The sequence below is a fragment of the Chiroxiphia lanceolata genome, chromosome 3, assembly GCF_009829145.1.
Source record: "Chiroxiphia lanceolata isolate bChiLan1 chromosome 3, bChiLan1.pri, whole genome shotgun sequence".
Taxonomy (NCBI): Eukaryota; Metazoa; Chordata; class Aves; order Passeriformes; family Pipridae; genus Chiroxiphia; species Chiroxiphia lanceolata.
In genome coordinates this window covers 112834247-112847943 of record NC_045639.1, presented here as the reverse complement: position 1 = coordinate 112847943, position 13697 = coordinate 112834247, and the positions used below count along the sequence as shown (strand labels likewise).

General features: G+C 39.5%; 1 protein-coding gene across 4 annotated transcripts in view; it reads right to left on the bottom strand.

The window, feature by feature from the left end:
• Positions 1-3341: 3341 nt before the first annotated feature.
• TFAP2D (transcription factor AP-2 delta) overlaps positions 3342-13697 on the bottom strand; it is a 46963-nt gene continuing 36607 nt past the window's right edge. For all 4 annotated transcript variants that reach the window (XM_032683143.1, XM_032683145.1, XM_032683142.1 and 1 more), the window contains one exon: positions 3342-3654. In XM_032683143.1, the coding sequence (XP_032539034.1) occupies positions 3435-3654 (220 nt within the window). In that variant the 3' untranslated portion in view covers positions 3342-3434. The remainder of the gene's footprint in view (positions 3655-13697) is intronic.

The window sequence follows — 13697 nt, the reverse complement described above, 5'->3', positions numbered from 1 at the left end:
AACAGGAAAATCAGTGAACTCATTGCTTAAAACCACACTGAAAGTCCCAATTTCAAAAACTAAAGGTATTTGGACACCAAACTTTTCTGATAGTTCAGCAGAAAAGGCAGAAATAATAATTTTTCTCTTAATAAAATTGTTGAGTGGAATTAAAAATAAAAAACAGAGAGCCCGTGAATGTCAGCAGACTTGGAGCTACATTTTGAAAGAATTTTGCTTTTAAAATGTGCTATGGGAAAAACCAGAAAGTTTGGGATGTAAGTACAGGTAGCTTCTTAATGGTAAGAATACATAGCAGTTCAATCAGGTTGAATCAGAATTATATTGAACCTTACCAAAAATGTATAGGGGTCATTAAGTCAAAGAGTAGAAGTTCTGGGGCTTGAAGAGTGCTCAGATTTAATATTAATATTAATAGATCAAAGGGTAATCCAGGTCAAAAATAATTTGTTGCCTGCAGAACAGAGGCTCATAGTGATTATGTAACAGCAAAAGACGTAAGTCTTGAAATAAATTATTGTTGGGACTTTGGACCATATCCTGGAGAGGCAAATATTTCAAATAATGCTGTATGCACATTATTTCTAGTATAAGAAATTTTAATTTGATGGTAATAAAATGCTTTTTTCCCAACAGTTTCACAGATTAATCTGTCCAACCAGTCTTTCCTCCGTCTTCAGAAGGTTGATATTTTAGGTGGAGAAAATTGAAAAGGATGTTAAAATCTTTTTTCTTGCATTTTTTCCCCTCCATCAAAATCTAATTTAAATTTATCCACATCTAGAAGTAGAGGTTCACAATTAAATTGTTTTACAGCAAACTTTCATGTGGCAAATCTGCATAGCTGACATAGTCAAATTTTGATTTTCCCCTTTTTAATCCCTCAGTTCGGGCAATAGAAAAAGCAGAATGAGATTCCTTTTCACTTTTAATAATGGTTACCTACTTTCACGCTCAAGTATTTCATGTTCTAGGACAGCTCTACAATGTTTCTGCTGAAGACACCACTGAGGATCATTCATGTGATTTTTAGCATTTCTCCAGAAGTGCTGGAGTGAAAAATTCATTCACTAAAGTTTTTGAGGCACTTATCTGATCTTAGTGTGTTAAGGAGATGGAGTCCTGTGGAAATACACCTTTAATGGAGATAAACCTTAATGGAGATACACCTTTACACATGGATGGTGCCTGGATAGCACTAGAGTAGGTATCTAAGTTGCCTACCTACCATGAGCAAGGACAAATTTGGGCAAAAGCATAGGATTTTTTCCCCAGATTTCCTTGTGTAAGCAAACAGGGACTCATTTTCTATGGTGTTTTCCCACAGTGATGGCAATGTCCCTACTGACCTCCAGAGGAACAGCATCATACCATAAGCACTATATATTTCCTTCCATACACTTGGAAGGTGAGGATGACCTGGTTAATTCAGCTTAACTCCTCACATCATGGCTGTAAACACCCTTGGATATTTGTTACAGCCCCTAGGTTTAGTCTAAAGCTGATGCTGCAAGGTGTAACTTGTGCTAACTTCTAGAAAGCTAAAATGTGTATGAGAGCTTTTGTCCTTTACTGGCTTCCTTTATATATATACTTGAGGAAAGTACACCCTTTCAGGGCATTCTTCATCATCCCAAGGTGAGATACTCTGGGTATTAGAAGTGCCTTTCTCTCTCCACTGATTTTAAGGAGAGGAGGATGATTAGACCATTTGTAGTGAGGTACAAGGCAAAATGCCACTGTTACATTCCAACTGTTATCTGTGGAGAATGACAGGCACTTCCAGATGATCCCTCCTCTCTGTCCTAAACACTTGGCATGCAAGTCAAGTGGAAACCTGTAGTTATCTAGTGCTGCCTTTGGGATCCTCTGGCTCCTCCTCCAGGTGAGCCCAGTTCTCCTATAGGTTTCATGTCATATCTGACAAGACTCCGGTTGTCTTAGATGCCTAAAACATCACAAATAGCTCTAAACTTTTGCATCTGGACAACTATATTATTTCCTACCATTCCTACCAAGAAAGACTTGAATTGTCCCTTGGAAGAAAAGGTCTGGTTCTGCTGGTCTTAAATATAGATGGAAAACATTAAGCTCTCCCTGTAATGCCATTCCTTCCTATTTTTCTCAATAAAGTGGTGTCAGAGAAACAAGAAAAGGAATGGAATAAAGGTCTTGTTGAAGAAAGAGTTAGAATGTGACTGGAAAAAGTCCCTTGACTCAAAGAGTTTTGAGCTTAAACTATGAGTCCCATATTTTCTGTGTGAGGGTGAGTGGTAGGTGGTAAAGGAATATTTTAAAAGCACATTAGCAAGGTTATTACCACTAAGCTGCTGTGGACTAAGCCAATCTGTCTTATTTATCATTCTGTTTTTATTTTATTTTCAGTGACTGGATTCTGTTAGACCTCTGCACCTCAGCTAGATTTATAAAGACAATAAAGCTGCAGAAACAAGCTGTTGAGGAAAAGAAAGCATCATAAAATCAAGGCAATACAAAAGGTGACTCCAATTGCCTGCACTGATCGTGTTGAACAGAGACCCAGGTGTGGCAGAGTGCTGTGGGACCAGGGGCTGAGAAAATAGGGGACAGAAGCCCGTGTTGTCATTTAAAGTGAAGTTCACAGAGGGAACGGGGCTCTCACTGAAACTCCCAAGGTTTGATTTGTTTTAGTCTGCCATGCTCTTTTCCCAAGAGATGCCTCAGCTGCTGCTCGAATGGTCAGGACAGATCCCCAACAGGTTCTGGCCTCATTCCAGCACAGTTTTGTTGTACATTCCCATGTGGGGATGAGCAGCCCCCAACACAGAACAGTTCATTTGTCCCATGACCCAAGAATTCCTTTTTTTTGCCAGGTTTCCATATTGTTTTCCCAATGGTGAGCAGATCGGGCATTTCCGACGGATCAGAGGAAGCCCTTCTTCCAATCTGTCCAGCCTGCAAGCAAAGTCAGGATGCTGGAACTGCGTGTCCCACCTCTGATGCACTGACCCTAACTCTGCAGCCAGAGAAGAAAGTGCTTCAAATTTCATGTGCCACCTCAGCCAAGTCCAGAAGTGCTTATAGAAAACAGTGTTAGTGTATCATTCAGAACAATCAAATACTACGTGCACAAAAAAGCAGTTTAGAGCAACATAAACTTTAAAAAAGTGACAATTTCATCACACAATTACTGTACACTGCTGTTCTTAGGGTTGAATACTTTCCTCTCTCACGCTCTCTTTCTCTCTGTTTTAATCTTTCTCTTTTTTTATTTTCTTTTTTTGATTTTTTTCCTTTTTTTTTTTCCTTTTCCCCCCCCACCCCCTTTTTTTTTTCTTTTTTTTTCTTTTTTTTTGGGATTTGGTCCACTGGAGATAAATTGCCCTCAATGATATATATATTTAAAAAAAATATCAGCAGCAAGACTCTCTCGAAATAGATTCTGTTTGATGTAGCTAGTCTGTCTTTTCTGTTTTGCCCTCTTTCACAGCAGCCTCTGAAGTTTTCCGCAGGGGGGCTTTCTCCGAGTTGGCGTGTCCTTGGCCGGATTCCGCCGCTCCTCCGTTTTTGTGCGATGTGTGCTTTTCCAAGTAGTTCAGCATTTCACTGAGAACAGTTTGGAAAGTGCTTAGGGCAGCACATATTGCAGGAGTTCCAAAACCATGAGTGATCAAACTGCAAACGGGAAGGAGACAGAGGAAACAAAAAAAAAAAAAAAAAAGAAAAAGAAATACACACACGCACATAAATATCAATGCGCTCATCGAGGAGTTTACAGTACACTCATTTTGCTACAGTGAAATTCAAGATTTGCTCCCTAAACTATTTATTACCTGTGGGAAAAACAGAAAAGAAAGGAGTAGAGCCAAACAGCAGACTGCATACAGCTTCAAAGGTGGGTTTTGGAAGGAGCCTCAGTTCTGAAACACCGTGGGACAGACCCTCGGCTGCTGCAGACTGACACTGGGTTGTTGACTTCAGAGGAGCCAAGGGAGGATCCGAGCCCTTGGCTCTTCAACACTGATAATTTTCCAGTCCCGGAAAGTCTGGCTCTCCCTTTCTCAAGTAAATAAAAGGAGTTCTATGTGATTAATTCACAATTCTAGATCAAACTTTGTTGCCTTGATGATCTTGGAGGTGTTTTCCAATTTTTATGATTCTATAGATCTTGAACATGACCTGACCAAACGTGGACTGAATCTGTACCAGGAAATTCAGCAATGCCAAGGATACAATCTCCAACCCTCAGCTCAATTGGCATGGTTTGGTCATACTCATGATGTTAAGCTCTTGGAGTATCCAACAGAGTGAAATCTGAACTGCCTCTTGGGAGTAGACCCTGACCCAAGCAATGACCAGAAAATGTGTCACACAGGGTTAGTTTAGCCAGGCTGAATTTACGGACCATCCTAACCGACTAATAGCAAAAATAACCCAGTTCCAACAATGCTGCCAAGGTAGTGTTGAATTTAGTAGTATGGATTTATCCTGTTGTACCTTTAATTGAAATAAGGGGGGTTTTTTCAAGATAACACTGAGTTTTTATCTTTGTTTTTCCTGCACTACAAAGTAGCTGAATTTCATTGGTGTTCTTCACTTAACAGTTACTGAAATGAAGTGTTAATGCAGTTGCCAGGCAGACCTATTGTAGGCTAATCTCATTTCGGTTTAGAGAAGGATTTCAGTGCACATGTGTATCTGCAGTGATTTGAGATGTTTTGGGCATTCAGCCTGGCTTCCACCTGCATATCCAGAAATGTTCAAGTTTCCCACATGTCCTGTCTCTTGGATACCATCTCTGTGAGGATCACAGAATCACAGTTAAACCCATCCAGTTCTACCCCCTGACACGGGCAGGGACACCTTCCACTAGTCCAGGTTGCTCCAAGCCCTGTCCAACCTGGCCTTGAACACTTGCAGGGATGGGGCAGCCACAGCTTCTCTGGGAAACCTGTGCCAGGGCCTCACCACCCTCATAGGGAAGAATTTCTTCCCAATATCCCATCTAACCCTGCACTCTGTCAGTGGGAAGACATTCCCCCTTGTACTGTCACTCCAGGCCCTTGTCCAAAGTCCCTCTCCAGCTCTCATGGAGACCTTTTAAGTACTGAAAGGGACTCTAGGGTCTCCTTGGAGCCTTCTCTTCTCTTCTGAGCAACCCAACTCTCTCAGCCTTTCTTCACAGCAGAGCTGCTCCATCCCTCTAACCATCTTTGTGGACTCCTCTAGACTTGATCCAATAGAGTGATGTCTTTTGGGTGTTGGGGACCCCAGAGCTGGATGCAGCATTGCAGGATGTCTCACCTACTTCAGGATATCAGAAATTGCACTAGAGACCAGTTTTTAGGCAACTGAATTCAACCCGATTTGCCTAAATATTATGTGTACAGTATAAGATGATCATGTAAGGGCCACAGAAACTCAAGTTTTATTGCATGTCTTACTACGGGCAACCAAGTTTTTCCCATTGTTATAATGCCTCATTTTGACAGGTGGTAAGTGAAAAAAAAAATAAAACCCCTACCCAAATCCTCCAGATTTTTAGTTTTAGTTTAGAAACATAAATGTAAAATTATTTCAAAATTAGAAATGCCATTGAAGCTTTTAAAAGTGATTTCAGTTATTCTAATCCTGCTCAGGGAAGAAAGAAAGCAAGAGGAACAGAAGCTGATTTTTGAGTTTGTGGACAGTTTTGAGAAATCAATACTTTATATTGGTTTGTGTGAGAGGAAAAAAAATCCACATCACAGTGGTTCTGACAAAAAAACCCCAACTATTTCCTATCCCATGTTAATTAAGACTTTTCCTTACAGTAACTCTCTGGGTGTCTTGGGCACCACACCAGCAAACCCCGATTTAATGTAGGTTTAATTTAATTTAATTCATGTGTGGGCCAGAAACAGGAACATTTCACTTCCGTGACAACCTGTCTCCTCTGCTCTTTGGATTTTCAATCTTTCCAGCACTTTTAGAAAAAAGTGCAAAAGTGGGGACCAAGGGGAAAGAGGTTTTACAGGACATGGACAACTGCCAGGATGCTGGAAGTATTTTAGGGTGATCTGTCTGCTAGACATGGGAAACCTGTTTGCTAGGAAAGCTGGTATCCTGGGGAAGACACCAAAGATATGTGAATCCTAACCAAAATGAGAGCTCAGTTTGGAAATATCTCCCCATTTCAGATTGGGAGTGGCCTTTTATAAAAGGTCTCTAAAAGGCTATTAACAAATAACTTGCATTTAGAATATTTATCCATCAGTCTCCAGGCACTTTTCAAAGAAGGAATTTATGTTTATCCCCAGTTATTAATGAGAGGAAAATGATGATTAAATATTTACAAGGAGTATTTTGCAGACATCAATTAATAATACCAAGTGAAGTTTGAACTTGAAGCCTGGACTTGTAGCAATATTTGGATCTTTATAATTTAGCATAAAAAAGAGGTAAACATACCTCAGTTTAATTTTATTTTCTTTTTAGAAATGCCTGTCACACCAGAAAAATCAAAATCATCATCACCATTGTAAGTCATGCTTTTGATAGTAGTAAAAACTAGACTAGAAGTAAAATACAAATAAGAGTATTTTAAGAGCTTTCAAGTCACTTTAAGAGTCAGCTGATTGCAAGATTTTGTGTTGCATTTTATCATCTTTTCTAGTCTTCCCAAATCCAGAGAAATGAAAAGGTGATGGAGCTTACAAGATTTTTACACTGCTTGTGTGATCTTTTGGGTCTTGATTTGGGGAACTGACTATACCGAGACATATAAAAAAATATTTATAATCTTGCATGCAAAAGAAATTAGTTTATTTATTTTAGAAGTAGGTAGTCTCTGAAATAATTTGTTTCCAGTAGATATAAATCATATAATCACAGAATCCTTTAGGTTGGAAGAGACCTCTAAGATCATCAATTCCAACCACGAACCCAGCACTAAACCACCAAGTGCCAAGCCACCACTAAACCACGTCCCTCAGCAACACATCTACATGTTTTTGAACACTTTGAGGGATGGTGATTTTACCACTTCCCTGGGCAGCCTTTTCCAATGACTGATCACCCTTTCAGTGAAGAAATTTTTCCAAATATCAAATCTACACCTCTCCTGGCACCACTTGAGGTCGTTTCCTCTTATCCCTTGTTATTTGGGAGAAAAGACTAAACCCTATCTGGCTACAACCTCCTTTCAGGGAGATGTAGAGATCAACAAGGTAAAGTAAGTAGTAAGTTTATCAAAGGATTAAATTAAAAAGAAACTTTCTGGTCTTCCATCTTTAATCCTTTCAATTTGTGAACAAAAGCAATAATACTGTGTTTATTTGATAGCTCAATGCACCCTACAGAGTAAGATGGCAATACTACCTTGAAAACTTACAGAGATTGCTTCAGAAATGGTCTGTAGGGATCAGAACAAACTTTAATGTTCTGAAATGTTGAACAAGACTGTGGAAAATACCAGAATAGGACAAAAATTTAAGGTTGGTAAGTGTAGGTACCAACTTTTAGGTATTTACATCAACGGTGCCTCAACTCCCATTACCAGCAAAGGGGACTTAAGGTAGTTTCTTATCTATAAGAATCTACAGCGATTTGAGATGTCCCATGACATCTGGAACATCTGCACAGATTTACTAAATAGGACATAGGACTGAAATCCACCTTGCTTTTGGGTGTTTTGACACCAGGAGGTCACCCCTGTGCATCTCACATTGTTTATGCAACTGAACTGAGCCCTGGGACTTCATTCAGTACAGCCAGAGAAGTCTGGAGAAGGATTTAGTCTGTTAAATGGAAGTGCCTCCTTCAGGATGAGCTGCACCATCCTTCTGGCTACACTGAGGGCTCCATCAAGCTGAATAAAAATGTGAGTTGGGTGATATTTGAGATGTTCTGTGGTAAAGAGATATCTATGTCAGGTGAACAGGTAATAATGCAGAGGGTTTATAGGAGAACAGCACCCTTTTAAAGCAGCAGTGGACTGATAGAGATAGCTTCTAAAAAGGCTCAGTTGTATCTTGCCCTAGATCTTCACTGGCTACACGGGAAGTTTAGACATCCAGCTTGCACAGAAACACTTAGATATGGCTCCTTTATCCTGAGCAGAATCTGAAACTTCTGGTTTGAAAACTAGTGCTCATAGAAAAAAAGGATTTTATGGGATGAGTAAGGGGTCCATCTTCTTTCCAGTTTAGCATCTTAATTACCAGTGATCATTATATATGGCAGCTCTTACCAATATAACATTATATTTCTTATTAAAAAGCCAACTCTTTTTTAGTGAAATGATGCTGTAGAGTCTCATGGTAACTCTACTTTCAGTTCCTGATGAGTATATGCTTCTCCACAGATGGGGATATGCAGAGCCTATTAATTTTCCCATGGAGCTTATTAAGAGAAACCATTCCATAGAAAATTTCTGACCACTCCTTCTTGCCAAGCTCCTGTGAGGGTGTATTTTATTAGCTTCACTTTAGGTAATGAGCATAAAAAGGCCGAGAGATACTATCTTCTACTTTATCTTACATTTCTATCAGTAATTCCCCTTGCTCTAATTTTGGTGGACTTTATTTCTCTGCAAGTTAAAGTCTTTGAAAAATCTAAGAAAGCTGTTTAATTTCCCTTTGCTGATGAGAGTAAGTTTCAAGATGGGGAGAAAATCTGATTTTACATTTAAATCAGACATGACAGACGGAAGAGTAATGGCAAAGCATTCAAATGTGTTTCCTGAAAGTCAAATTTAGCTGCCTGACTTTCCAGGCTAATTGAGCTCACGCTGAAAGTGGTTCATTTTTGGTGTTCTTCACACCTATGAAAGGAGTTGCTTTCATTATAATAATTTCTTTTGGGTTTATAAGTCTAAAATTAAACACGGTGGTTTCATAATGGAGTCTTCTGGGTATTCTCAGCTTTGTAGTGCATCCCATCACAGCTCCTATAAACCAACTTTATTGTTCTAAAAGGCAAGGCTGAAATTTCTGAGTCTGGTACTGGAGAGCTGCAGGACGAAGGCAATGAGTATCAGGCCAACATATTATGAATCCTGATGCTTAAGGACATCCAGACCTGCAATTCTGCAGAGTTCTATGATGCAATTATGTCTGCTCATGTTTTAATGATGGCCTTACTTAAAAGTGAAAAGATCCAAGTGTGCCTGAAGGCTTGGAGTCTCGTTTGGCAACTACCTCAAGGACTCCTCCACACCCCAGGCTGCTGAAGCTCCCACAGGCAGCAGAAGAAACAGCTTCCCTCTCAGTGGGGGGGTAAGGGCCATCTGCACTGAATGTTTACACCCTCATTTAAAATAAATAAGAGCTTTAAAACAATGACAATGAAGACAAAACAAGCTTGAACTTATTGGTCAGACTTTCTCAGAACTTTGAATGTGGAAACTGCTTAGTGATTATCCAAATTCAACAATTCACAGCAAATGACAGATAGCAAGGTCTAATAAGACTTTTGATGGCTGCAAAGGAAATTGTAAAATATTTGTATCTCTTCCCTAATACAAGTAACATTTGAAGATAGAGTTGAGTATATTGACTTTGAGGTGTTTCTGTTGATTTCAAGATCTGTCCTGTGAAAGTTGTCCAGAGAATTAAATTGTGATAACTCTCCTTCAGAAGGTCACTAGGCCTAACTTAGACTGATATTTAAAGTGAAGTTGGAATGTGGCCAGTATATCTTACAGGCATAAATAGTTTATAGATCGGAGTGGAAAACAACACATACAGAAGTTGCCTTCAAAGTAGGCCCTCATCTTTTTTTTCTGTTCAAAACCAAACAAGTGTATTAACCTTTGTCCTCCTAAGCAGATGGACCTCCTTTCACCATGTGTAAAAGCAATAGAGAAAGTAAGAAGAGAGTGCTAGAGCTGATGCTCCCTATTTCCAAATTTCCTTGTATTTTTGACCTTGGGACTGATTTTCCACACTAGAAGGATTGTGTAGGCAACATCTGAAACATCAAAGATATATCTGAAACATCCAATGTTCTGGAGTGTTTCTGAACTGTGGACCAAAGATTCCTTATTTTGGTAAATGTGAGAGTTCCTTAAATGTTTTAAGAAATATGAACTGCTGGACTGAAAAACAAATCAAGGACATCTTGATGAAAATATGTTTGTTTCTTTTCCCATGATTATGGAACTTATTTGTTAATTTGTTAATGAAGTGGATAACGAAAACAGATTTTCATCTGTTTTCTTGACTCCATAAATTATGGCTTTAATAGTATCATAAATCTCATGATAAAAATCATAAGCAATATTAGAAATTCACACCCTTCCAAAAGGATTTTGTTCATGGGCAGAGTAGGAGAAGGTGATTGAGACCTCACTATGGAAAGATCAAAAAAAGAATCCCTTGGAAAGGGAGTGAGGGAAAAATCCCAGAGGAAGGCACTCTAATACTTGTGGTAAATAAAGAGACAAAGAAAAGAAATAAAAACAAAATTAAACAAAAAAAAAAGAGAGAGAGAGAGAGAAAACAAAGAATCAATTTGTTGTTTCCTGGTGCCTCAGCACTGGACACCAGTGTTTTGCCTCAGCTAAATCCAAAGCCTATTTGAGAGAGCTCCTGATATCAGGGAACTCTAGAGGGCACCAGAGGTGTTTCACCACAAACTCCACTGTGCATCGGGCTTCTTCCAGTCCGTGCCTCCAAACAGAAGGCTGCTGCTAATCGAGACGACTGGAATTATGACAGCAGCTGCTCTACCTCCTGATAAGCAAAGAAGCGTAAAAAAAGCGAGAACGCTTATAAATTTATAAAAGGAGGTGAGAACATCTTTAAAGGCAGGTAAGGCTTTGGGCTTGGTTCCTTGTTACAATTCAAACAACACATTGAGCTTCAAAACCCATTTCATTGGTCCCTTCTTCCCTTCAGAAGGAAGGATGTTACTTTCTTGCTGCTCCCGAAGTCTGGGACTCTGGTTTCTTGTCTGTCACTTTCTGTGTCACCTCGTCAGTGTGATGCCAGGCTCTGGCAGGAGGCTGACAGCTCCAGGCTAAGAGACAAAACTCCTGTCTCAAACAGTTTCATGGAAAGGGTATTTCATATCAGTTGGATATGAATCAGAACACAGAACAATCTGTGAGGATGCCGATTGCTTTCATTACCCAACTTTAGTATTCCGAACCTATTATTTTCTTTTGGTCTCTTTTTATAAGGTCTCTGCACTGAAAGAAATGTCACTTACAAGAAAGTAGTTTTCCCTTTGCTGTTTTACTGTCTTTATCTTTTATATATAAAATAGAAGATCTGGGTGTGATTTTGCATCTTGATGAAATGTAACCTTGAAGTTAAAGGATCAAATACAGCTTCAGTAATCGGTGGGTGTTCATTTTTCCCTATATGATGGATGGCATTAGTAGGATTTCTGAAATTTCCAAATACCCCAGATTCTTATAGACACAAGTGTCCCAAAAGCAGATGTAGAAGAAATGTCTATACCCAATTTTAGAAGTGAAGAAAGTGAGACTAAGAGGATGATTAACGAGGTCAAGGAGTCTGTATGTACAAACCAAGACACAGACACAGATCTCTTCAGTATGATCTCAGCAAGTCTTCTCTTTGAAAGGTTTTTGTGTTATGTTTCTGGCTTTCCAGCACAGAACATGGGTCACTTTTGGTGGGTTTTCTCGTAACTCTAGTTTACACGAGATTTTGGGGAACTAAAATAAATTCTGCCAAAAATTTTTAAAAAACCCTCTCAAATCTGTTCTGATGCAAGGGCAGGTTATGAAGGCAAAGACATGAAGACACATGTCAGTGTGACTTTCAGGTTCCTGGATCAATCTCAGATATAACAGTGGAATAGAAGAGAGAATGTACAAACTGAGGTCTGGTTTGGTATTTTATCAATAGATTTAAGTGTGAAATGAATAAAGCAGGATCCTAGATGCAGAACTCCAGCTTTGGTTTGATGCAGAAGCCACTACATTACGATAGTTAAAACACTACAATATGATATAACGATACTCAAGGGCTCTCATTCTCTGTCCAGCCTTAAACTTCCTTCTGCAAAGGGGAACAGCTTCAAGAAGAGGGTTGGAAAGTGAGCACACAGGTTAATCCATGTAGCCAGAGATACCATGAGATGTTTAAAGTTATCTATAAGGTTGGTAGATGTGATGCAGGACTCACAAAATACCCTTGGACTGAGGGAGTAGCAGATGAATGTGAGACAGGATGTCCTTTTACAGCTAAAATGACCCTAGATCTCCAGATTCACCAATCAGGTGAGTCACCCTAAGGTTCTGAAACTGAAGCTAGGGAATGTCTTCAGTCACCTTTAGCTTCATTAGCAAAGTTAGAGTACACAAACTCTCCCTTTCCTGTAGCTCTCTCCACTTTGGAAGCAAATGGTGAGAAAAATAGGTACTTCTCATTAAAGCTATAGAAAATTTGGATTTCTTTTCTAATACTGATATGCTGACTTTGCTCTCTTCTATAACAAACTCACAAATGCCTTTACAGGCATTAGAGGACAGCCTTTAGAGGACAACAATGAGATACTCATGTATCTGGATGAAAAGTCTCAGCACTTAGTAATAGAAATTAATTTTTCCAGGATTTTGTTTGCCCTGTGGCTTAGTCCTTATTCTGTCCTGGAAAACTAGGTATGGGATAACTCAAGTGGTGACTTTCAGGCCAGATACACCCCACAGGACTAATTTTGTTCAACGTGTTCAAGGCCAGGCTGGATGGAAACCCAGTCTAGTGGAAGGTGTTCCTGTCCACAGCAGGGGGTTGGAACTAAATGATCTTTAAGGTCTCTTCCAATCCTTTCAGCTCGCAGAAGAGCTGAAAGACAGCTTGGGCAGCCCTAAAATGTATCACCTCTTCTTGAACACTTATATGATGCTTAGAAATCTAAGCTGTCCCAACATTTAGCCCACGAGGTTTATGATCCAGCTCTGATAAGGCTGGAGTTCTCTAAATCTAAGTTTATAGCACAGATAAGGCACCTGACTGGGCTGTAATAAGGGCTGGTGCTTCCATGAATTCTCAAGTTACACATATATTAGTGACATTATATGCACCACTGTGCTCAGGAATAGTTTGAGACAGTGTTAGTCAGACCAGGCAAAAAACTCTAGAAATTCTGCAAATAAAGAGCAGCACAGGTAGCAAATGTCTGTACCCTGGTACTACTTTTATTTGCTAATATTAATATATTTGAGGTTATTTGAAGTTATCAATATAACTTCTCTGCAGTAATATCCTCCAAAATATATTGAAGAGGGAGAAATGTTGAATGAAGCAAACATAATACAGCCCTGGCTCAGATAGTGCTCCACAATTGCTGCTACAAATTTAAGGCTCTACAGAATTGTCTGCTCCTGATCAAACAATATTGGAAAATCATTCTTCATGGAGAATTGAGTTTTCTGAATTCAGGTTGGATGGACATCTCGGAGAGCAGCTGCACAAACACTGTTGTACCAAGGGTGTAGAGAAGCCTCTTTTTTTTGCATAAAGTTGTGCAAAATTCAGCAGTTTTCAGGCTCACTGGCAGCTCCTTTGAAGATTTCCCCTGTTTTATGCTTTATGTGAACTTTGAGTTTGGAGTTTGAGCAAGCCCAGCACTTCTGATCCCTTCACTGGGACTATCCTGTACTTCAGGTTGGACACATGTTTACAGATCTTGATGAATTCGGACTCAGCAGAAAAACTTCAGAGAGAAGTGTGGGCTTGAAGATTTAAAACAGAGGAAACAGG